The 26,084-nt window shown below is 46.0% G+C and overlaps 1 protein-coding gene across 1 annotated transcript in view; it reads left to right on the plus strand.

Annotated features, from left to right (window-relative positions):
* Positions 1-14,835, plus strand: part of CEP170B (centrosomal protein 170B) — a 123,918-nt gene extending 109,083 nt beyond the window's left edge. The window contains exons 14-18 of the mRNA XM_015410557.1: positions 5,908-6,051; positions 6,846-6,934; positions 8,342-8,435; positions 10,146-10,197; positions 12,993-14,835. Of these exons, the coding sequence (XP_015266043.1) occupies positions 5,908-6,051; positions 6,846-6,934; positions 8,342-8,435; positions 10,146-10,197; positions 12,993-13,231 (618 nt within the window). The 3' untranslated portion in view covers positions 13,232-14,835. The remainder of the gene's footprint in view (positions 1-5,907; positions 6,052-6,845; positions 6,935-8,341; positions 8,436-10,145; positions 10,198-12,992) is intronic.
* The last annotated feature ends 11,249 nt before the right edge of the window (positions 14,836-26,084 follow it).

Consider the following 26,084-nt stretch of genomic DNA (forward strand, 5'->3'; position numbering starts at 1 on the left):
CTGAATAGCAGAACAGTGCTCTGACAACACAGGGTTAAGAAAGGCAGTTGCCTCCCTCTTATTGTTGGTGTAGTGAGCCAGCTTGGTGTAGTGGTTAAGAGCGGCGGGCTCTAATCTGGGGAACCAGTCTTGATCCCCCCCCCATAGGAAGCCAGCTAGGTGACCTTGGGTCAGTCACAGTTCTCTCAGTGCTGTTCTCTCGAGAGCAGTTCTCTCAGAGTTCTCTCGGCCCCACCTACCTCACAGGGTGTCTGTTGTGGGGAGAAGAAAGGAAGGAGATTGTATGCCGTTCTGAGACTCCTTTGGGTACTGAAGGGTGAGGTATAAAACAAACTCTCCTCCTCCTCCTCCCCCTTCTCCTCCCCTTTCTCCTCCTCCTCCTTCTCCTCTGTGGGACAAGGAATGCCCAAGATTTACCGTAGTGGTACCATAAACCCAGTGCTTGACCCCAAACCTCCAAGGGCAAGAGAGTCAGTGTGGTGTTGTGGTTGGAGTGTTAGATTAGGATGTGGGGGAGACAGATTCAGCATTCTGCTGTGAAGCCTGCTTGGTGTTGCTGGGGCCACTTGCACTCTTTCAGATGACCCTGAAATGTGAGAATAAAATCCAGAAAGGGGTATGCCATCCTGAACACTTTGGAGAAAGGGGTGAGATATAAAATGTGCAAGATAGAAGCAGGATTAGCCAACCGATAACTTTGTTATCTTTTTACACACAAACTCGCCCTGTCATCACTGCGATCAGACATCCTGAACTCCAAAAAAAACCCCTCTGTTTTCTCAGTTCGTCTCCTGGTTGCACCAAGCTTGTGTAACTCAGCCAGCTGACCCTGAAATGTGAGAATAAAATCCAGAAAGGGGTATGCCATCCTGAACACTTTGGAGAAAAGGGGTGAGATATAAAATGTGCAAAATAGAAGCAGGATTAGCCAACCGATAACTGTGTTGTCTTTTTACACACAAACTCGCCCCGTCATCACTGCGATCAGACATCCTGAACTCCAAAAAAAACCCCTCTTGTTTTCTCAATTCGTCTCCTGGTTGCACCAAGCTTGTGTAACTCAGCACGGTTAAGCCAGAGTGATGGTTTGCCAGTAGAGCATGGATAATGTTGGGATTAAATTGCACACCTGTAGATCTTGTTATTTTTGAGCTTCCAGATAACAAGTCTCCCTCTTGCCTCGCAGTTTCAGCTGGACTTTTTATTACCTGTAAGTAAAATATCAATACGCACCGCACCTCTTTTCTCAGAAATAGATTAGTATAGAGATATAGAGTCTTTGTGTATGTGCTTTGTTTGGTGCTTTGTAAGACATGCGGCTTCCCCGTCCTTAAAACTAAAGAACTGGGAGTTGAAATTGAAACCTAAAACCTACATTAAAAAAAAAAATCCATTCTCATCCCAGCCTGCTTAATTAGAGACAATCTGATCTATCTGTTGACTGTCTGATATTGTTTTGTTCTTATCAATGGAGATCAATGTTCCCACTAAGCTGTGTAGGCTTGTGAGCAAAAATTCTACTTGGTGAGCTACTGGCATTAAAGTTGTGAGTGAGCAATTTGGCTACTGCATAAATTAGTTTGCTCTGGAGCCATCCTTCCTGAGCTAAGGCAAAAATGTGTTAGCCAGAGGCTAAAATAGTGTGAGCTAGCTAATTCAGTTTAGAGGGAACACTGATGGAGATTCCTGTTTTTTTCTAGAATGGCGAGAGAAACGAACAGATTACACGAACACGCATCACCATCTTATGGGTTCAGATTAAATCGCTAAAAGATAGCTAAGATATATTTTTAAAAAACCCTCAGTCTCTCATAGCAGATGTAGCTTGTGCAGTGATTTGCTGGGAGGAGATCTGTGGGTTCTAGATCAAGTCAAACCTGAACTCTCCCTAGAAGATAAAATGACTAAACTGAGGCTATCATACTTTGGTTACATTATTAGAAGACAGAGTCACTGGAAAAGACAATAATGCTAGGAAGAGTTGGAGGCAGCAGGAAAAGAGGAAGACCCAGCACGAGATGGATCAGTCAAGGAAGCCACAAGGGCCCTCAGTTTGCAAGACCTGAGCAAGGCTGTTAACGATGGGACGTTTTGGGTGGTTATTAATTCATAGGGTATCCATAAGTTGAAAGTGACTTGACAGCGCTTAACGGACACCTCCCATCTACAACCACTGACAGTGTTGCAGTGCCATGCCCGGCAACCAGTGGGAGCTTGGGGGGGGGGCGGAGATGTAGGTGAGAGCACATGGCATTGTGTGTGCCATGAGGTCATTTCCAGGAAAACCCAGAAGTGACATTGTGTCGCTCTAGGAATCACTGGAAACTCTATGGTAAAATCATAGTTTTTTCCGGTGCTTCGTAGAGTGACGTGGTATCACTTCCGGGTTTCCCCTGGAAGTGTCATCACACCACGTGCAATGACATTCTTTTGAATAAACGTTTTCTCCTGCTGCCGCTCAGGGTAGCGGTGGGCAATATGGGGTGCTGGTGGGAGGTCTCCTTCCTGATAGCTGTAGCCACTGTGCATCTCTGAAGGGGATTTATGCTTTTACCAGGGGGGGTCAGAAAATGGCAACAAAGACACTGGGGCTGCTGCAGCATCATATAGGTGCACAGCTGCTGAGCAGGTACCAGAACCCAGTGCTGACAAATGGTGTCTTCGCTTGCATCCAAGGCGGGTGCTACTAATCCACTGAGTAACCACGGATTCGCAAGATGCTGCAGGAACAACTTTGGTGCCTCTGTTACCATCTCCTGATACCCTCCAGTAAAGGTGCCAAATTCCTCTCCCCCTTCATTGGCACTCTTGTCATAGTAGCTCAGATTTTTTTCAGTGTAGCACCACACCAGCCGTGATTGGTCATAGGGGTCAGCAGTTGGAGGCCCCAGGGTAAAGAAATGGCCTCTGAAAGCTATCCATTGCCACCTGGAAAGCCAACTTAGGCTGCGGTCACACGCAACATTAGCCACGCAAGAGATACGGAAGAGAAGCGGAGTTTCCGGTCGCGATCTCACCAGCACATCTGGGAAGCGTAGCGCTTCTGTGGCACAACTGAGGCTTCCTGCCGAAAAAGCGCAGCAAAAAACTAGTACCTTGGAGGTACTAGTTTCCAGAAACTGCGGGGCAAGGGCGGGCGTCTGATCGCGTTTCCGGTGGTATCCGGCGCCCGCCCATGTCCCCTTGCGGAAAAGGGTTTTTTTTCCCCCACGTCTCCGTGGATGCGCACACGCACCCAACGGAGCATGCGCATTCATAGTGTACACAAAAAAAGAAAACCAGTTCGCCGCGCCGCGCGCTTCTTCATTGCGCGCAGGCGTGTGTTGTGATCGGCACCTCTCCCTTGCCATGGAACCTCCACAGTACCTCCACAGAACCTCCACAGTAGGTCTGATCGCTTTACTGCATGTTAGTTTGCCCCGGGGCAAACAGCCACACTTCTCCTCTGCAGTTTCCTGCCCGTGTGACAGGGGCCTGTGATACGTGAAGGTTCTGTTACGGCTCCTTTAATTTGACTTTGGCCCTCTGGAATGTGCTTCCCTATACTTTTGCCTCTGGGTTTGTCCATGGTCTGTGTGACTGTGTGTACAGATTCTGTCAATCTTGTGGCCTGCACTGATCTGTCTCTCTCTCTTTTTCTTCCTGACTTTTTCTAAAATACAGATTTCTCATTCATCCTTACGGGCAGCAATTCCATCTCAGGTGCATTTTCCATCCCATTAGTGTTCCCTTCCCAGCACTGCAGAGTTCTTTTAAACTTTTTTTTGGCCTCATTACGTGGATCAGTTTTCAACTAAAAATATAGTTGACTTCTTTGTAAGCCTTGCTAGTTTTATATTATTTCCTGCTTTGTCGCCTCGCCTTTTCCTTCTCTGTCTCTCTCTCTTTTTTTTTGTGCTGAATTTTAGAATCAGATGCATACATTTTTATTTCCTGACCTCATCATGTTATACATTTGTTAAAGAGTGAATTCAGAAAAGATAAGATGCGTAGGGTGAATTTGGGGATTTAGAAATGCCTTCTCACAATTGGCTTCATCCCGGACTCCTCCACATTTTTGATACAACATCACATGTGGCGTGTATGTGTATAGACTCTCATGCACCCGTGCTAAATGTGTGCAGTCTGTGATTGTGAAGGGCAAAGAATGTACATGCTTAGGCTGACGCGTACAGGAAATTAACCTTGGAGGCTATGGAACAGGAAAGAATCAACCCTGCTAGCCTACCGTGTTGGGTTTACCCAGTTTGTAATCTGTGTACATCGGACAAGTGAATGCAAAAGACAGGGCATTACAGGAGAGTGTTAGTTAATTGAGTGGTGGTGGAAAGTGCCATCAAGTGTACGACCTCATAGGAGGGTTTTCAGGGCAAGAGATGAACAGAGGTGGTTTGCCACTGCCTGCCTCTGTGTAGCAACCCTGGACTTCCTTGGTGGTCTCCCATCCTAATACTAACAAGGGCCAACCCTGTTTAGATTCTGAGATCTGATGAGATTGGACCATCCAGGTCAGGGCCCAGTTAATTAAGTACCTGGTTGTGTAGAAATTGGTGTGCGGAATGCATTGCACTGTTAGGAATGTTTAATATATTAATTGAAACCAGATTGAGAAAAGTCTTTGGTGAAAGTCTAAGCAGTTCCTTAACTGTGGAATGACGCGGAACTTGCTATACAAGAATGCCGCAGAATACGGTGTCCCTGTAATGAGTTATCTCAGTCTTATCCCGTAATTTGTCATCGTGGTAGAACAAAGTTTGAGTCCAGCGGCGCCTTTAAGACCAACCAAAATGTCTTCATGGTGTGAGTTTTCTCACCAGTAGCAGCCAATGCTGTGGGATCAGGGCAGGAAAGCGTTCCATGACGTGTCACGTCATGTCCCAGAGAAAAGAGCAGACAATCCAGGGATAACCTTTTCCATACTGTGTATAATGTGGCTGTAGCTCAATGGCAGAGCCTCTACTTGGCACACAGAAGGTCCCGGGTTCAGTACCTGACATCTCCAGTTGAAAGGAGCATTTAGTAGGTAACGTGAAAGACCTCTGCTCTAAGACCCTAGAGATCTGCTGCCAGTCTGAGTAGGCAAGACTGACTTGGTGGACCAATGGTCTGATTCGGTCTAATACAACCGCATGGCAACGTTAAAATTATGTCAACAATAAATGTATATAACTCCTGATTTTTTGCGACCAGCGGTAACGATTGTAAGAAAGGTTGTTGACTTTATTCTTGACTGGCGCTTCAAAAAATAAATTTTGTTACTTACGTGGATCATAATTTTCTGATGAAGGATTTAGAAACGTTGACCGGATCTGGAAGCGGCGTCACAACTATCGGCTTCCCCTCATAACAAGAAGAATGATTTCTCTTCGTGACAAGTGGATTTGGCAAAATTGGGACTAATTTTTGCAGCTAGTCAGTGGCTTGGTAAATTATTTCTCAAGAATGAGCCTCAGGGACCACTGGTGCTAATTAGGTTCCTGTATGATACGCTCCTTCAAGTGGAAGTTACAGAAATACCAGTATTCCTTTATGATCTTTGTATCTGTTCTAATTGATTGCCGTATTAATATATTTTGTATTGTAATTGTTCTAATTGATGATAACGTTGAAGGTCACAAAAATTGAAGGTTACGAAAAAGCCTGAAGTTGTATAAATGTATTGTTGACATAATTTTAACGTTGCCGCGCAGTTATATTATATTGTGGTTTCATGTTTGACAACTGTGGATTCTTGTCTGAATACTGATTCAGTCTTAAGGCAGCTTCATGTGTTTGTGTGGCATTTCAGCCAGGGCGAAGCAGGATTGGTATTAGGGAGCAAGTCCTGCATTTGCTTACTTATTCCCCTCCGTGTTTTGTTCTTGCAAATGCCATTTGGTCATCTCGTCATTGTTCTGTCTTTTCAAGCTGGTGCAGCACATACCAGAAGCGAGCCTGAACTACCAGAAGGTGCCTCCTGGTTCAACGGGGTTCAGCGATTTCGACCAAAACATGAACGATAGCCGGGAAGAGGATCTCACGAGAAAAACCAGGATGAGGAACAGGGATGAGGCAAGTTAGTCTCTCTTTGTCTGTAGTTGACAGCAGTTGGCGTGAACAAAACTTCTGCCTAGCTGAGATACTTAACTAAGGACTGTTCTTTGGGGGATGTTCTTTCTGGATATTGAACAGTGTTGGGATTCTTTTGTTTCAGGGTTGATGGTTGTATCGCAAACACAAGAGCCACACTTAGTAAAAGAAAAAAATAGCTACTATAGAAAGAAAATAGAACATGGGTATGGTACTTTGGATAAAAGAAATAAAATAAAAGGTTACATACTTAGTTACTCTCAGTAATCTATGCTAACAGCTACATCTTTCTATCTGTCTTGGCTTCTAGAAGAGAACTACCCGTTTTGGTTCACACAAAGGGCCATAAACTTATGAATACATTAATGCTATATCAAAGCATTTCTAGAAACAAGATGTTAGTTGACCAATACAAAGGTTACAGGTCACTTCATTAGGATAAACAACTCCCACAAACTTTCCCGCCGTTGAATACATTATGTAACGTAACGTCGTGTTTCCTAACAAAGAACATTTAACTCTGTAATGACTGAAGTGTAAGCAACTTGCAGTTCCAACAAACAGGGGTCACTGGGGGTGTCAGGGGAGGGAGGTATTTGTTAATCTCCTGCACTGAGCAGGGGGTTGGACTAGATGACCCTGGAGGTCCCTTCCAACACTATGATCCCAGAATCCCCCAGCTGCAGGGATTCTTTGTTGTAACAATTCTGGTAAATGCTGACTTCCGTTGAAGCAAATGCTGCCATTACGATTCTTCTGTCCTGATTATGTTTCAGGTCATTTTTGACAACCTGATGCTCAACCCAGTGTCCCAGCTGTCTCACACCATCCGTGAAAACACAGAAACCCTGGCTGAGAAAATGAAGTGAGCCGATAAGCCTTTAACCCGAAGTGTGCAGCAGTGGAATAACACGGCTTTACCCAAGAGTTGTGTTACAAAGGAGGGAAATGTTTTGGTTTTTTTTAATATGGCAAAAATGAGAACGGGCAAGCCTAAAATATTAGGCTGTGTTTGTTTGTTAGTTTGTTTGTTTAGATTTGCTAGGCCGCCCTTCCCTACAAGCAGGGCTCAGGACGGCATACAACAAAATAATATACACATTTCAGATTAAAACTAATTTTAAAACAGCCTAATAAATACTAATACATAAAACAGCATAGGTAAAGGTAAAGGTAAAGGTTCCCTTGCTCGAAAGCCAGTCGAATCCGACTCTAGGGTTGCGGTGCTCATCTCCATTTCCAAGCCGAAGAGCCAGCGCTGTCTGAAGACGTTTCCGTGGTCATGTGGCTGGCATGACTAAACACCAAGGCGCACGGAACGCTGTTACCTTCCCACCGAAGTGGTACCTATTTATCTACTTGCAATTTCTTGCTTTCGAACTGCTAGGTTGGCAGGAGCTGGAACTAGAGACAGGAGCTCACTCCGTCTTGCGGCACCCGGGTCTCGAACTGCTGAACTACTGACCTTCCACAGCCTGCAGTTCAGCGTCTTAACCACTTGAGCCACCGCAGCATAGACGAGATGGCAAAAACGCAGCAAATATAAGATGGCAGAAAGGATTCCAACTCCCCAGCCTCCCCAGGGGGAGGGGCTGCGAGGGATGGGGGTTTGTGTGAGAGTGCCAAAGGACGCCCCCATCGCTGTCCTCAACTGAAGGCCCGGCGGAACATCTCTGCCTTGCATGCCCTGCGGAATGGTAGCAACTCCCGCAGGGCACGGATGTCTTCCGGCAGAGCGTTCCACCAGGCGGGGGCCACGGCTGAAAAGGCCTGGCCCTGGTCGAGGACAGCCAGACTTTTCTCTCAGTTCAGGAGAGAATTGGGAAGGGTAATCTACGTCACAATTTAATAAGTGACTTTGACAGAAGGCACATCTGCGAAAGCTTTACGTGCTGAGCAGTTAAGACTTAAGAATTCAGGACACACTTTGTTTTTCTTTTTTTTTAGTTTTTATTTATGGTTTTTACAATGTAAACAATATACGCTAGGCTACTTTGATCCCGGTGTGTTGCTGTAAGAAGGGGTTTCTTTCAGCAAGCGGAACTTCCCGCATTCCCACCTTTCACTGCAGCCCAAAATACTCCCTGAAATGTTGTTCCTGGAGGATGGGGGACCCCCAAGAAAGAGGGAAGAGTAGGAGGTCATCAGTAAAAGGGTGAAATGGCTGGGAAACCCCTCCTAGAAGTTCAGCTCGTTGCCCTGATGGTTCATGACTTTGAGTGATGATACAGTTCCTGACACTTTGATGAAACTTTGTCTGTCTTGTTTTCAGAGTCCTTTTCCAGAACACTGAGCGGACGTGGGAGGAGATGGAGGCCAAAATTAACTCTGAAAACGAAGTGCCAATTCTGAAGACCTCAAACAAGGTGGGTAATAGTGTCCTAAATCCTGTTCTAGGAAACTTGACTTCAAAAGCAGATCTGAAATATGTATTGCACAGCTGCGAATCAGCTGATTCCCCCACACCCTCTTTTCAGACCAAAAAAAATGGCTTCCAAAGTAGCTTACAGCGATCAAAAGTGTATACCAATGCCAATTAAATGTATTGACCCCAGGTGTCATGGCTGCTTCCTCTCCCTCTCTCTGTCTCTCTCTGTCTCTGTCTCTGTCTCTCTCTCTGTCTCTCTCTGGCTGATGGCAGCTGATAGCTGGAATAATGAATGAGAAATGAATGGTGAGCATTAAAATATGTGGTGTTGCGATTAGAATGACAAACGAGGATCGGGTAGACCAGAGTTCAAATGCCCCACTCAGCCACGGAGGCTTGCTGGCTGGTCTTAGAATCATAATATTTCATTTTAGTTTACCTCCCAGGATTAAGTGGAAGAAAAAGAAGAGGAGGTTTTTATACCCCGCTTTTCTCTACCTTACGGAGTCTCAAGGCAGCTTACAATGGCAGTCTCTTCCTCTCTCCACAACAGGCACCTCTAAGCGGAGCAGAAATTCTACTTTGTGAGCGACTGGCATTAAAGTTGTGAGCGAGTGATTTGGCTGCTGCATGAATCAGTTTGCTCTGGAGCAGTGTTCCCTCCAAGCTGAGCTGGTGTGAGCTAGCTCACAGTTTTTTAGCCTCCGGCTCACACCTTTTTGTCTTAGCTCAGGAAGGAGGGCTCCAGAGCAAACTGATTTATGCAGCAGCCAAATGGCTCGCTCACAACTTTAATGCCAGTAGCCCACAAAGTAGAATTTTTGCTCACAAGACTCCACAGCTCAGAGGGAGTGTTGCTCTGGAGCCATCCTTCCTGAGCTAAAACAGAAATTTGTGAGCCGAAGGCTAGAAAACTATGAGCTAGCTCACACTAACTCAGTTTTGAGGGAACACTGCTTGTGAGGCAGGTGGGGCTGAGAGAGTTCTGAGGAGTGGAGAATCAAACACGGTTTGATTCCTCCTTCATGTGGAGGAGGAGGAGTGGGAAATCAAACATGGTTCTCCAGAATGGACTCCTCCACTCTTAACCACCACACCACATTGACTCTCATCAACATTGCACTTGAGTTCCTTCCATGGAAGAAGGGCGGGATGGAAATATATAGATAGAATTTGAGGTTTGGAACTGAGTTTGGGCTGCCCCTTGCCTGCTTAGTTGAATCCTACTGGGGGACTGTACCCATTGACCCTTTAATTAGTTTTACACACTCTCTTTTCAGAATTCTTTTAAACTTTCCTTTACAGTACTTGGTGAGTAGACTTGTTCTCCAGAAGCCAGAGTTATAGAATTGGGTTCCAGCCCATTTGGAAATGTGGCTTTTTTAAAAATAGGGTTTCGTGCACGATGATGTCTACTTTTTCTAGATTTAAGGAACTGTGTTGTGCGACTACGTGAAAATTCCACGGCAATGCCACCACGATAGTGGGATCAAAAAATCAAGTTTGACTAATCGGGTTTCAGGCACTTAAATGAAGAGTAAACATTTGGATTTGGAAATGGTGCCCAGCTTTGTACTTTTGGGTGTAGGAATCTGTACAGATCTAGAACTAAAGTATAAATGAACAAAAGTGGAATAAATCGAAGTCTCTATGGTTGCCTTGACCACCTGTGTTCTGACTGACTACCCTCATTGTTGCTTATTGCTAGGAGATCAGCTCAATTCTGAAGGAGCTAAGAAGAGTCCAGAAACAACTTGAAGGTTGGTTAAATACCTGTTACTAGACTCCTCTCTTGACCTGGATAGCCCGATCTCATCAGATCTCAGGTGTCGTTAGTTGGAAATGTTTGTTGCCTTGTTCCCAGCCAAAAATATAACTCCCTTTTTTTTTTACTGTTGCATCCCTTGGGGCTAGCCCGATCTTGACAGATCTCAGAAGCTAAGCAGGGTTGGCCCTGGCTAGTATTTGGATGGGAGGCCTCCAAGGAATCCCAGAGTTGTGATGCAGAGTCAGGCAATAGCAAACCACCTCTGAACATCTCTTGCCTTGAAAACCCAATGGGGGTGTCATAAGAACATAAGAGAAGTGTTGGGATTCTTTTTGATAAACTCAGCAGAGTATTAAAGAGACTGAGTCCATGGTGTGTATTTAAAATATAAAAGTATACTATAAACCTAACATTGGGAAAAGGGTACCCAGGATATAAAATAACAAAGAGCTTACACGCCTACATCCTTACATCTAAAGAGGTAAAACTGGAATGGCGTCTTCTTCTCTAGTCAAAACAAAGAAACACAAAGACGGAAGAGAAGCCATAAAATGCTAATACTTGACACCTTAGTTTCCAATCAGAGTAACAAACTAGCTCCAAAGTTCCCGGGCATCCTATTGTCTAAATAGATTCGTTACAAACAAACATGTGAGTTAACAAACATCATTAACCCAGTAAATACTGAAGTGTTTTAACTTGTAACACCCAACAAGAAGCCAATGTTGGACAAGGCCAATGGCCCATCCAGTCCCACACTCTGTCACACAGTGGCCAAAAATACCAGGTGCCAACAGGAGGTCCAGCAGTGGAACCAGGTCACTAGAAGCCCTCCCACTGTTCCCACCCCCAGGCACCAAGAATACAGAGCATCACCTGCCCCAGGCCGAGAGTTCCCATCTATCCCTTGTGGTGTGACTTGATGGCACTTCCCACCCCCACAGACGCCTCTCACTGAACTGTACTGAACTCCCTGTTGAGATGTGCCACGTCGTCGTCTTGCTGAGTGATGAGATCACAGAATTAGTAACACCGGATGATGCCGCAGTCCCGTTCCTCCCCTGCCAAGACGGCAGCCGTGTGCAAACCCAGGGGTTGAGTTTCCCCATAGCTCTTCTGCACTTATGCTCCCTATTCAATTTTCCTAAAAGCCTTAAGGGAAAAAAAATGTGTCATGATGATTGCGGCTGTGTAGTGCCGCTGCGTCCCAAGATGCAGATGAGCAAGTCAGTGAATGGCTGGAGCCACTTATGTAAATGACTGCAACTTTAGGGTTTCATTAATGTAACGGATGTCAGTTCTTGCTACTTTTAATTGCCTTGTTGAAACCCCGCTTCTCTCGCCATGTTGTATTGTCCCATATTAGGACTTGAGGGAGCCAGTTATCTTTTGCCGGTTTGTATTGTACTGGGAACACCTTAAAATAGGGTTGTTGTTTTTTAAAAAAAGGAGAGGATCCCAACTCCTCAGGGCCGAGATCCCGCATGGATGTTAATCGCGTGGCAATTTCAAGACTTTCGTGTATGAAAGAGCCATCCCAGAGCAGAAACCGCAGTCTGATGCCCACTTAGCATCTCCTTGGAGACGGTAGTGGGTAGTTCATTGGCATAGCTGTCCATCTTCAAAGGTCGTGCAGCTGAGCACAGAGACTTCTCTTGCTGCTTCAGAGTGCAAAACTAGACCTAAGAGGCTTAAATTATGGGACGGCAGATTGAAGGTAAACATTAGGATACAAGTCGTAATGGGAAGAAACAATTCAGTGGTGGAACCACTTACGTTGGGGTGGAGTGGGGGGGCTGTTCCTCAGTGGAGGTTTTCAGGTAAGGCAGGCATCCATCTACCTTCAGAACCTAAGAAGAGCCCTGCTGGACTAGACCAGGGGTTCATCCAATCCGGCTTCCTGCCTCACACAGTGGGGGATCAACAACAGGGCATAGAGGCCGAGGTCTTCCCCTCATGTTGCCTCCTGGCACTGGGATTCAGAGGATTAGTGCCTCTGAATGTAGAGGTTCCCTTTAGTCACCATGGCTAGTAGCCACTGATCGACTCATCCTCCATGAATCGGTCTAATCCCCTTTTAAACCTGTCTATAGCCTCGGCCACACGGGCAGGAAAATGCGGGGGGGAGGCGTGGCTGTTTGCCCCGGAGCAAACTAACGCGCGGCTGTGCGATCAGGCTTCGGGTTGAGGTCCTGTCGAGCTCCCGTGGTTAGGGGGGAGGTGCCGATCACACACGTAGGAAAGGAGCGGCGCAGCAAATGGGGGTGTGTTTTGTTTTTAAAACTGAAATGTGCGCATGCTCCGTTGGGTGCTTGTGCGCATCCGTGGAGACTTGGGGGGAAAAAAACCTTTTTGCGAGGGGACATGGGTGGGCGCCGGAACTACCACCGGAAATGCGATCAGACGCCCGCCCTTGCCCCGCGGTTTCCGGAAACTAGTACCTCGGAGGTACTAGTTTTTTACCCCGCCTCTTCGGCGGGAAGCCTCCGGTGCACCACGGGAGCTCTACACTTCCCAGATGTGGTGGTGAGATCGCGCCCGGAAAATCCGCCTATCTTCCGTCTCTCTAGCGTGTGACCGGGGCCCAAGGGGATGCTGTAACTTAGATTTCTGCACTGAGCAAGAGGATTTATGGCCCAAAAGGCCTATTCCAATTCTGTGAGCCTGTGTGAGTTCCGTGAGACTTTCAGCACAGAATATGTTCTGGTGGGATCCTTCAGGTCTCAGGCAACCCGGCCATTTCAGTGTTCTTAGACTGATGCTGACAACGCTTTCTCTCCCTCACAGTTATAAACGCCATCATCGATCCCAGCGGAAACCTAGATATGATCGCCAATAACAAAGCCTCTTCTGCGACCCTCCAATCTGCGGCAGCTAAAGTCAGGACTGCTAATAGCCTTTCGGGGTCCCCGTTGGAGGCGTTGTCCCCCATTAAGAAGAGGAATTACATTCAGAAATCGAACTTTGGCCCTTCTAGTCTGCAGGACGCAAACTTTGTTCCAGATGGGGAGAAATACGTGATCTAATAGAATATTTTCTATCGCTTATCCTCTTGTATGTAACTTAAAACCGTGGCGTTAGTATTTGTGTATGAGTGGTTGTGGATAAGTCTGTATGGAGCAGTTCTTTAAATTGCTGGCCCATTGCACAAAAGAAAAGAAAGTAAGGTACAATCTATGCTGTATGGGGGTGTGTGGCAGGCCTGTGTATATATATATGCCTTTTTAAAAAAGACTAGCACTGTGGAAGAGCAAATATTCAGCATAGAGGCAGATTCTGAATTTTTAATCGAAGGCTACCGATGCGTAATTCCTCCAACGTGCCATAGCAAAACGGGCTTTGCGTGTTCAATTCCGTACCGCCAAAGCTGTACCTGTACGTAGCCTGTTCGTAGCTATCTGTTTAGTTGTATAGAGGCTCTGTTTTGGCAATTTTACTTTTTTGGGGGGAGGGGCAACGGGCAGCCGATGCTGTACATTTAATTTTTGACACAATGGTTTGTACCCGACCACTTTGCTCAGGAAAGGGTGAAGGCTCCCTCCAGTGGAAGGGGATCTTCCTGCAGCGGAAGGTCCGCTTTCGTCAGCAGAAGTCTTCTGTGCCCGGAGGAAGGTGTCAGACTTAAGGGGGGGACGGTAGGATGCAAGCCAGAGGAGGTATTCATTGTTCTGCCAGATTCAACTTGCCTACCTGGTCGGCTGAGTGACGAACATGGAAGGTTTCTTTGGGGAATCCAGGAGCGGTTTCATCCGAGCCCCCTTCAGGAAGGGAGGAAACAAAGATGCCATTAAACTGTTTTAGTTCCATTAATGCACCTTTCACTCTACCACTGGGAATACAGATGATGGAGAGCAGTCAATAATTCCCCTCCATCCCCATGACTGTAATTCACTCAAGAGATTCATGTTGTGTAGATCTAGAGGAGACAATTCAAAGACCAGGTCAAGGTTTTGCATAGCGACATTGCCAAATTTTTACCCTGTCATAGCATCTGCTGTGTTCTCAAAGCTTTATGTGGTCCAGACACGGTTCCCCCCCCCACCTCCCCGTAATCAACAGAACTCCATATTTCTTGCAGACAGTTCTCTAGTTCATGAGTCTGAGGATATTATCGAGGAGGTAAACACCTCCCCCCTGCTGTTTCATGCTTTGAATTTCAGCAACATCCATCAGCAGTGTTCCATACTCTGGCGTTTGTACACACTTTTTGCACGTGTGGGAGTTCATGGAATGCCAGGTACAGCGTCAGCTTCAGGATTTTAAGAACCCTCAGGTGGAGTCCTAATGGAAGAGGGCCGTGGCTCACTGGTGGAGCATTTGCCTTGCACCTAGAAGATCCCAGTTTCCATCTCTAGGTTTTTTCTTTAAAAAAAGATCAGGCAGTAGGCAATACGAAAGACCTCTACCCGAGACCCTGGAGAGAGGCTGCCAATCAGAGAAGACAATATTGATGGTCTCGCAGTGTATAAAGCAGCTTCATGTGTTCCAAGGCGTGCTCTGTAAGCCCTGCCAAACTGATACAAACGGGTCACGCAAGCTGAGAACCCTCTCCTGCTGCCCTGTCTTCTTGGGTGCTACATTCAAAACAAAGAATCTCTCTCTCTCTCTTAGGGTGGCTGTCCCTTTTCTGGTCTTCCAGGGGAGTAGCCAGAAAATCTTGGGTGGTGGGGCATTGGGAAATCGGGGGGGGGGGCAGGGGAGATATATATATCACAGTGGCTTCTGAGATACCTTTACTGTCTAAACTTGAGTCCGAGGATCACGAAAGTTACCCCCAGTGGAATTCCAGCTGTCCCTTTATGTCACTTATGGATGCCAGGGTTACATCTGCCGGCATCGCAGTTGGTACTTTCTTTTAACGGGTTCATCATTTCAGCCTAGTGCGGTTCCCGTTTCGATGTCAGTGAACTTACGTGCTCCAGTGCTTGATCCGTAGTGTTCGCATCAAAATGGAGATGGGGATTGGAGCTGGCAGAGCTCTTATGAGGATCAGGATGCCCAAGCAAAACCGGTGATGGTGTATTTATGCTCATTCCGTTGCTCTCAAAGCTGTAGTTTAAGCCTAATGCCTGTGCCATCTTGCAGCTGTTGACTCCAGATACAGGGGTCCTGTTGGACTTCTAAGAAATAAATGTATTGGGTCACTGGATGTTAAATGCAGTGTTATTAGTATGATTTGTTTTTAAGTTTCAAGTACTGTAAATGTGGGTAATACCAAGGCTGACGTGTATGGTGCTTAAAAACACAGCATTTACGAATGGTTCTCCACTCCTGCTTGCCAAATTCTAGGCAGTTAGTGGGGGTTAAGTAGAGGAGTAAATGGTCCTTTTAAGTGTTCTGAGTGTTTGCTGAGAGGCCACTTGGCCAAGCGAAACCTTTCCTCTTATAAAATTCTCATTTGACTAAGTAGTTCCTGTAAAAAAGAAAAAAAATGTATTTATTGCTGAAGACTGAATTAAATTTAGTTGAGGCGTTTATGCTGTATGTAATAATGTTGCACAAGACGATTTCGCCAAAAATGGAATTGGCTTCATACTGTCATTTTTAACTGGAGATACCAGGGATTTATCCTGGACACTTAATGTCCAGTGATCCCTGATTTCTTGTTTGATGTAAATAGGGGCTATAAAGAGGAGATGGATGTAGCAGGGAACATGCAGGGATTGTGTGCAGAGGGGGGAATAGAGAGTCAGGATGTAGCCAATAGAGCCAGGGGTCCCCAACATCGTCCCCGTGGGGGCCAGATTTTTTTTAAAAAATGTTTCTTTGGCAGCAGCTGCCACCACAGCACAAGAATTTATAGTGTGTCACTGAAGTTAAGCTGTGGCAATCATTTTGTGGCTGGCTCCGCCTTCTTTGGCTACCATTTTGTGGCTGCCATTTTGCTGCTGCTGCGCCCACCATGCCGTGTCAGAATTCCATTTGTGCCGGCCGGCTCAAAAAGGTTAAGGACCCCCGCAATAGAGAAAATGCTAGTCTGTGTTAGATAAACAAACAAACACACAACCTTCACATTAGAAGGTAGAAGTGAAATCGGCCTGGTAAAATTACAAAAGCACGTGGCCATCATGTTTCATCACTGCCTATAGAAAAATCCATGTTGTCCTTTTTGTTTGTTTTTCTTTTAAACGTTTATTTTTCTAGGTACTGGCAGTGTAGAGGCTTAAATAGTATAAATGCTTGCTGCCGAGACACACAGCAGTGGACCCAGAAACTCTGGTTGTTTGTTAGTGACTGATCCAGCTGGGACACCCCCTTACTCAGTTTCCCCTTTTCAGTTCCCTGCAATGACCTCTTGTAAACTTAAACAATGGAAGAAAGTAGCCATGCTGAGAGATGTTATGCAGTGAGCTGTGTTTCACCATAGCTGTGCCACTGATTAAAAACGTGGGCTTAGGAGAAATGGGGTGAATTTACTTTGTCCCATCACCTGTCTCCCATGAACGTGTCTGATCTCCTTTGAAAGCCAGCTAGACTAGCCACCGTCACTATACCCCGTGACCATAAATTCTACTATTACCTTAAAAAGGGGTTTTTTCTGAATCACTCATTCTTAGTTTGCCTCACGGTAATCCTTGACAGTTTGGTGTAGAGGCAGTTTGGTGTAGTGGTTAAGTGCACGGAATCTGGGAGAACCGGGTTTGATTCCCCACTCCTCCACTTGCACCTGGCTGGATGACCTTGGGCAAGTCGTAGTTCTGATAAGAGCTGTCCTTGAAAAAGCAGTTTCTGTCAGAGCTCTCTCAGCCCCACCTACCTCACAGGGTGTCTGTTGTGGGGAGGGGAAGGGAAAGGAGTTTGCATGTTGCTCTCCCCTCTCTTCACCATAACGAAACAGAGACGTAGTGCAACTCAGTATTTATCAGTTTTAAATATCTTTTGAAACGCACTGAAAGAAAAAATTAAACAAGCGTAGAGATGGCTTGTGGTGGAGTGGGACGTTGTTACCTGCCCTGCTTTTCTGGACCTGCTTGTGTGTTGTCTGTGTGTGGGCCAACAGTGTGGTAGAGTGGTTAGAGGAGCAAGCTAGAACCAGGGAGACCCAAGTTCAAATTTACACTCTGCCATGAAGTTTGCTGGGTTCCCCTGGGCCAGTTACAAGACCCTTTTCTGTTAGCGTTTTGCCATGCGTCCGGGCAGAAAGCACCAATTTTGATCCTGTTGATAACACTCATGCGCCATTTTGTCTGAAAGGGCCAGCGTCTGTATTTTCAGCCTCGGCACATGGATAACCAGATCCCTGGGCTCTTGTTTGTGTGTATTGAAGCAGAAAGTATATATGTTGTCCCTTTTGGACAAAAAGGGTGATTGAACATATTGGAAGAACGGCATGTAGCACGTTTCCCCCCCCTTCTTGCTTGAAATCCTTGGAAAAAAGGCTAAGGTTGTGAGAATAAAATGGGGACAGGAAATCTGCATAAGCCGCTCAGAGATGGTCTGTGTATAGCGTTTATACATGTAGGTCCAAACAGCTCAGTTGTTATGCTGTGTAAAATCTGGGAGATTCTGCCCTAAGCATGAAGAAAAGGTGGTTTTTATACCCCACTTTTTTCTGCCCTAAGGGATCTCAAAGCAGCTTACAAACTCTCCTTTCCTTTCCCCACAATAAGCACCTTGTGAGGAAAGTGGGGTTGAAAGAGTTCTGAGATAACTGTGACTAGCCCAAGGTCACCCAGTGGGCTTCATGTGGAGGAGGAGTGGGGAATTAAATCCCATTCTCCAAATTAGAGTCCACCGCTCTTAACCACTACACCATGCATCACGCATGTGATCTTTTGCCTACATAGACTGTGTACAAACGCCGCATCCACACATGGGATGGGAGACGGGATAGGCACACTTGTGTGACCCCACTAGCCTAGGTCTCCTCCAAGGGAGGCCTGTATATCTAACGTTACAGCTTGGTCTACCTTCTGTCAGATGTAACTAAGCCAAAGAGGAAACTCGCTCCCTCATCTTTGGGTCCTTCTTGTTGAGTTCCAGTTTTTATACTGCAGATAGCTTGTTAAACATTCATCTTGATATTCTGGAATATCCAGATACCATCTATATCAGTGGATTGAGTTTCTGGTTGAGTGTTTTGGGGTTCCTTGACAGGCTCATCGCTTTTTGTTTTACCTGTGTGTATAACTGCACGTGTTGCTTCTATTTCAATTTTTCAAAATATATACTCATATGTTTCGGAGGGATTGAAGGCCCATATCTCATGGAAGTTCAGTGACAAATAAGGTATCTGATTGCCTCAGGATTCTTTATTTTTTTTAAAGAACAGCTCCTTGGTTCTAAAAGCTTGAAAAAAAAGCCCCACACAGAATCTTTTAGGTTTCATTTAGGTTACATTCTAGTTCCATTACGAAAGAATGAATGTAAATTCTCAGTTGCCTATTCTGATAACGTGGCGTTCTGATGCCCTTGGTGACAATATAATCCAATGAGGTGGCCCATTCACAAATCATTTTTCCTCAGGTCACGCAGTGTCCATGACTGGATTCGCTTCAAACTGAGTGAGAAACCTTCAGGTTCTTCAGGACATATTCTGGAGGCACATTCAAAAGACCGGCAACTGAGTTAATCCACTGGAAGAAACATCTGTTGATTTTCAGCCTGAGGAAAAACGGTTGTGTGAATAAGTTCTGAGGGACATTTCATACATTATGTGTCAGCAAAACCCTGGTTTACCACAGTGTGCACTAAAACAGGCACCTGTAACCAACCATGACGAGTTTCTTTCCGTTGTACATACATTCATTACATCCACCCTTTTCAGTTTTTATACATATATGTAAAATAACTCTGATAGTAACCCTATGCACACCAATTTAGGAGTAAGTGCTACTGAAGCAGGTGGGATTTACTTCTGAGTAAACATTGATAGACTAGGGCTGTTAAGGATACACCTAAACACTGTATTGTTTGAAATGGCCCCAACTCCTCTTGAAATCGAAACAAACCTTTACTCTGAATGTTTACAGGATTTTTTTTTAAAGCTATTGTAAAAGTGCAGCATTCTACTGATTTTTTCCTGCATTTTAGTAAATTGATGGTAGGGTATTTTTTTAAAAGAAGTCTAGCAAATGCTGCTAGAGTTAGACTTTGCAGCTGTAAAAACGACATTATCTACCTGTTCACTTTCTGCCGTGCTCTTTGCTGAACTGTGCCTAACTATCTGCTGTTGTTTATGCTGCTGAAACCATTTTCTGCTCTTCGGAAACATTCATCACGGAAATCGACCATTCCATCTGCATGCAGCACAAAACGCAAAGCTGAGCTGTATGAGAGTATAACTGAAATTCAACTTTGTATAATCCAAAACTTGTTTCAATGGCTCGTCTGGTTTCTTCCTCTTTTCATTTCCACATCTTTTTTTTTTTAAGTGTATAATTTTAAGGTTCCTCTTTCTCCCCACCCAAACATAGACAGCTGGGTTTTATTTTATTCCCCCCCCCCTTCTCATCTTTGGGAACTTTTTTTTAAATGATAATTTATTTGGTTTATAGGCAATTATCTGTATATTTTTGTTCCAAAGTGATGTTGTGGATGTCTTTAAAAACAAAACAAAATAAATGGTTATTTTATATAATTTTATCATAAATTTGCTATAATAAATCATTCCTTTTTTCCCATGTGACACTATTTTAGAATTTTTGGAAGTCTTTCTGAGAATTTCAGTTTTATAATGGAGGTAAATGCTATGAAATAAATCACCAGGGGAAATGCTATCTATCCCTATACTAATGGGGGAAGGTTTGGAATCTGCTTTCCCCACCTTTGACCTTGGTTCGTTGGTATAACATTGGCAAAGGGTTCTACAGGTGTATGTCCTATAAATTCTGGGCACATGGTTAGTGGTCTCCATGAGTTTTGGAGTACAGTTAATGCATTTAGACCTTCTGCGGCTGCTAGAAACCATCCCATATCTGGATGGCCCAGGCTAGTCTGATCTAAGCAGAGTTGGTCATAGTTTATTTTGATGGGAGACCGCCAAGGAATACCAAGGTCATGACACAGAGGTAGCCAATGAATGGCAAACCAACTCTGCGTGTCTCTTCCCTTGACAATTGCTGTAAACTGGTTTCGACTTGATGGCACCAGGCAAGTCACCAAAGCTTTTTGCAGTTTTTTAAAATTAAACTTGGGAATAGGGATGCCAAGTCCCCCTGGGTGGCGGGGAAACCCCCGCCCCAGAGGCCCGTTCCCTGGTGGCGCCGGATCGGGCCCCGTGGGGAACTCCGCCCCGACGTGTGCGTCACCCGGAAGTGACGGGAGGACGCCAGGCACGCTGGGGGCGGGGCCACGGCCATCCAGATCCACTTGGCAACCCTGCTTGGGAATTCAGAGAACCGGCCACACTTATTGTTACAACAGTATATTGATATAATACTCCAGTGCTGATTTTTCAAAAAAAATTATTATTATTACTGTTGTGGGGACAGAGCCAGTGCAAATGGCTGCCATGTGGGCCAGAAAACCCAAATGTTGCCACCCACACAACTATCCAGGCTTTACTACGATCTTTCCCCAAAAAAATTCAGAGCAAAGCAGGTCTGAGAAAGGAGAAAAGCTGGGGAAACCCCCAGGGATGTACAAATGCACCGTGATGCTGTGGGGAAGCGAGAACCAGATTTTTTTTTTTTTAAACCCTACTCCCTAAAATCACTTGCACTCATGTGGAAAACATCTGAAACACAAATATCGACGATACACAGCAATACTTAAACGAGGCCATACAAGGAGTCGCTTTGCTCACCGATTGAAGGATGATGTGAATCCAAGTTAATCATGCCCCTTGAACACCAACCACTGAAGATTTAAAATTGAAAGTATTCCACAGCTGCCTCATGGTCTCAAAAATTCCAGCTTCTCACTAAAGTGGTGGTGGGAGGTCAATTTTGCAGAGGGGAAGTAACTGGTGGGCAATGCTCCCTCTAAGCCGTGGAGTCTTGTGAGCAAAAATTCTACTTTGTGAGCTACTGGCATTAAAGTTGTGAGTGAGCGATTTCTCTATTGCATTAATTAGTTTGCTCAAGAGCCATCCTTCCTGAGCGAAGGCAAAAATGTGTGAGCCGGAGGCTAACTAAAAAACTGAGCTAGCTCACCCTAACTCAGCTTAGAGGGAACACTGCTGGTGGGAATAGTTCTCAACCTGGGGGGGTACCTGGACATCTCCAGGAATTACAACTGATCTCTGTTGAGATCAGTTCCCCTGGAGAAAATGGCTCCTTTGGAGGGTGGACTCTATGGCATTGTATGGGATTATACCCCACTGAGGTTTCTGCTCAGGCTCCACCCCTAACTCTTCAGGAATTTCCCAACCTGGAATGGCAACCCTAGGTGAGAGTCTGGGAGAAGTGACACACAATCTCTTCACCTCTGCTTCTCTCTTGATTCCTGCCTTCTTGCCCAGAAATGTCCTGAATTTGAGGTTCCCAATGTGGGGAGAGAAACCACCCTGTTCCTTTCCCCTGTTCCTTCTCCTTTACAAGCCAGATGTACCAACACCCTTACAGCAGTTTGGCTTTCAAAACCCAAGTGGGCCACAGTGCCTCACCCTGCCTCTTAATGGGGCAGCAAATTCCACATTTAAGGTCCCGGTCACACGGGCCGGATATCGCGGGGGGAAGCGTGACTCTTTGCCCCGAAGCAAAGTAACGCGCGGCAGCCTGATCACATGTCCCGTCAAGGTCCCAAGGTTAGGTCGTTAGGTGCCGATCACACGACTATCTTGCAGCGTGGCAAAGAAGCGGCGCAGTGCAATCACATCAGCAATTGCTAGGCGCCGCTTCCGTGGCAAATGGGATTTCCCCTCCCCCTCACTGATGTTTGTGCATGCGCATGATTGTGTGCATCCTGTGGAGACTTACAAAAAAACCCCATCCAGTGTGCGATGGGACATGGGTGGGTATCAGATGCCACGGGATTCAAGCGGAAACGTGATCAGACACCCGCCCTTGCCCCGCGTTTTCCAGAAACTAGTACATCGTATGTGGTAGTTTTTTACTCCACATCTTCGGGGAGAAGCCACGGGTTAGCCACGGGTGTACTACGCTTCCCAGATGTTGCGGTGTGATCGCGCACCGAAAATCCGCCTATCATCCGTGTCTTTAGCGCGGCAGCTTCTCAATCACTCTCTTCAGTTTACACCTGCCTCAGTATGTGGGGCTGGTTTCCACAGGCACCTTCACACTTTCATCACCTGATAACTTACAACTTCAAGTGATAACTTGTCACTGTGAATCCCAGATATAACACTACAGACAGAACTTCCATATTGGTTCCCATCACTCTCAAACACAGAGCGGATAATACTGCTCGGGCCACAGTTGGGGAATACCTGTCTTTGATTGTTCCCCCAAGTTCTTAGGGATTTGTGGATCACTCCTCTTTTCTGTGATAAAGAGGGGTTGTGTGAACATCAGATAAGGCTAAGAAACTCTTGGCAGGTGTGGATTGAGGCATTACCTTGGCTGTAGCCATTTTGTTTTGCTCCTGTGATTGAATTTAAAGACCCCAGGCACGGTAACTGGTTGGTTATTTAAATAACTCTTTTTTTGTTAGTGTGACGCTGCTCAAGGCCTGTAGGCTAAATGAGCAGTATCATTAAAGTAAAGATTGCTGAATAGGCCTCTTATATAACTCAGTTCCCTGAAACTAAAAAGAGGGAGGAAACCCCCCTGAAAGTTTTTTTAAAAACCAACAAAAAAGTAACATATCAGGTTCACACCCAGCTCGTTTCTTGCAGTACTCGTTTTTTTAAAACTTTAAATGGTTGTGACATGAGCTTGCATTCTGTTATAGGGTTGCCAAGAAGAAGAAGAGATTGGATTTATACCCCGCCCTTCACTACCCAAACTCCCTTCCCTTCCCCTCCCCACAACAGACACCCTGTGAGGTAGGTGGGGCTGAGAGAGCTCTGACAGAAACTGCTCTTTTTCAAGAACAGCTCTTATCAGAGCTACGTCTTGCCCAAGGTCATCCAGCCAGGTGCAAGTGGAGGAGTGGGGAATCAAATCCGGTTCTCCCAGATTAGAGTCCACACACTTAACCACTACACCAAACTGGCTGGAAGCTCTCCCAGAATTGCAACTGATCTTCAGATGACAGGGATCAGTTCCCCTGGAGAAAAAGGCTGCTTTGGAGGGTAGCATTTATGGCCTTATACTCCACTGAGGTCCATCCCCTCCCCAAACCCTGCTGGCAACTCAAGATCTGAAGTTGTACAACCTATTCTACCATCTCAGAGCGCCACCTCACATATTTTGCTGTATATGTAGACACAGAATCATTTTATACTTTCATCTTCAAAGACCAGTTCACACAGGTTTGTTCTGTACTCAATGGCTGCATTGATAGGGTTGCTAGCTTTGGGTTGGAGATTTTGGGGGTGGGGCCTGGGAAAGGTGAGGTTTGGGGAGGGGAGGGACCTCAGCAGGGCATAATGCTGTAGAATTCACCTTCCAAAACAGCCATTTTCTCCAGGGGAACTGATCTTGGACACCTGGAGTTCAATTGTAATAGCCGGAGGTCTCCAGGTGCCAACTGGAGTTTGGCAACCCTTAGTATCCAGTAGAGGGCTGCTTGTTTACACCAGCTGGAAAAACCTGAATAATGTGATTTCTAGGCTGAAGACAGATGGTAATTATTTCACAGTGTGAAGGCACATGATAGAGCTTTTGATGCCTAGCATGCCTGGCAACATTCTGCTATTGCCTCTGGAAAACAAGTTCTCAAGGAGTTAGAGAGGACAAGGGAACACTATGCACATCAAAGGCTACCGTCAGCTGGGTAGAAGCAAGAGGCTTGGGTATGGGCAGGAAAGGCATCCTTGTACCTCTGATCCCATTCTGCTCACTCCTGTCACACCTCCCAATGTCTGTTCCTCCTGCTTTCCCCCTTATCATGCAGGCCCAATGGCAATGACATCAGAATCCCATATGGACCTGGAACCCTCTCTTTCCCTTCCTTCCTCCTGCTAAGCTGTAAAGGTTAAGGTTTCCCTTGCTCGAAAGCTAATCAAATCCGACTCTAGGGGGTGGTGCTCATCTCTGTTTCCAAGCTGAAGAGCCAGCACTGTCCGAAGATTTCTCCATGGTCATGTGGTCGGCATGACTAAACGCCGAGGCGCACGGAATGCTGTTGCCTTCCCACCGAAGTGGTCCCTATTTATCTACTTGCAATTTCTTGCTTTCGAACTGCTGGGTTGGCAGGAGCTGGGGCCAGAGATGGGAGCTCACTCCGTCATGCGGCACTCGGATCTCGAACTGCTGAACTTCCAGCCTGCACTTCAGCGTCTTAACCACTTGAGCCAATGCAGCTCATGTCATAATAAGACTTAGGTGACCATATAATTTCCATACCTTCACACCGGGGATAGAGACGGGAGCTCACTCCACTCCATTACACGGCACTCGGGTCTCGAACTGCCGAATTACAGACCTTCTGGTCTGCAGCTCAGCGTCTTAACCTCTGAGCCACCGCCATCCCCCAAGCTGTGCTATGATGCTATTGTATACTCAGCAGAGAAAGGAGGGAAAAAGGCCCTCTGAAGGGCTAAAAGGGGGAGGGAAATATGGCACATGGCAAAAGCTGTCTTGGACCCTTTTGAAAACGAAGCATAGCTCCACCACCACCCCTTCCTCACAGCTATGACAGAGAGAATGGCCACAATTAGGGTTGCCAACTCCGGGATGGGAACTTCCTGGAGAACTGGGGTCGCGCCTGGAGAGGTCAGAGTTTGGGGAGGGACCTCAGTGGGGCATAATGCTATAGACTCCACCCTTCAGAGCAGCCATTTTCTCCAGGGGATCTGATCTCTGTAATCTGGAAATCAGTCATAACCCCAGGAGATCTCCAGGCTGAAGAAGAAGAAGAAATTGGATTTATACCTCGCCCTTCACTACCCAAAGGTGTCTCAGAGCGGCTTACAATCCCTTCCCCTTCCCACAACAGACACCCTGAGAGGTAGGTGGGGCTGAGAGAGCTCTTTTGAGGACTGCCCTTGGGAGAACAGCTCGGAGAGAACTTGTGACTGAGCCAAGATCACACCAGCAGCTGCAGGAGTGGGGAATCAAACCCAGTTCTCCCAGATTAGAGTCCCTGCTCCTAACCACTACACCCGGCTGGCTCTCACCTGTATGTTGTCAACCCTAGGCCATGTGGACGGTCCTTCTCAGTCACTCTGAAGATCTGCCTTTCAATCAGAGAAAAGCAGGCATGTTCTCTGGATTAAAGGGGAAAGCTCCAGGAATGTCACGTGTCATATTCAGAGATTCCAGCGTTTCCCCACTTCCCATGTTGTGATAAAAATCCCCATGTGGAAGCAGCTGATAACTTGATCAGTCTCAGATCTATTTGCAACACAGATAGCGGCTACCAGAACTGTGGCTTTGTCTGCCCCTCTATATTTAGCCGTTGAATTGTGACATTCTGTTCTTAAAAAGGAAGTTTGGCGCATATGAGCGTTCACACCTGCAAATCAGTGTTCTGAGAAAAACCCCACCAACACAAGCTGAGCATTACGGCAGTTTGAAACCACAGCTGTGTCCAGTTGGGGTTGATTTGGAAGAGGCAGAGCACAGCGGAGATTCATCAGTTCAAGCAAGCATCAGAGATGGTGAGCCTTTTCAGTTATGGGAACAATTATGGGTACATAAGAAGAGGAATTTCACTCTTTCGTGATCTGTGTGGGCTTCTTTGGAGATAAAGCCACTGAGAGCAATTCTGTGCCCCTGGGGGAGCACCGCTTGTGGTCTCTTTCATCACACATTCTAACCGCCCTGTCAGGACCAGTCCCAGCCATCAACTAATCCTGCAGGAGGGCAGGTTAGATTTCATTCTTTCAGTTTGCCTTGAGCTCTTGACACTCCTTTAAGTGATGGTTAG

This window comes from Gekko japonicus, unplaced genomic scaffold (assembly GCF_001447785.1).
Source record: "Gekko japonicus isolate JY-2015 unplaced genomic scaffold, Gekko_japonicus_V1.1 scaffold3394, whole genome shotgun sequence".
NCBI lineage: Eukaryota > Metazoa > Chordata > Lepidosauria > Squamata > Gekkonidae > Gekko > Gekko japonicus.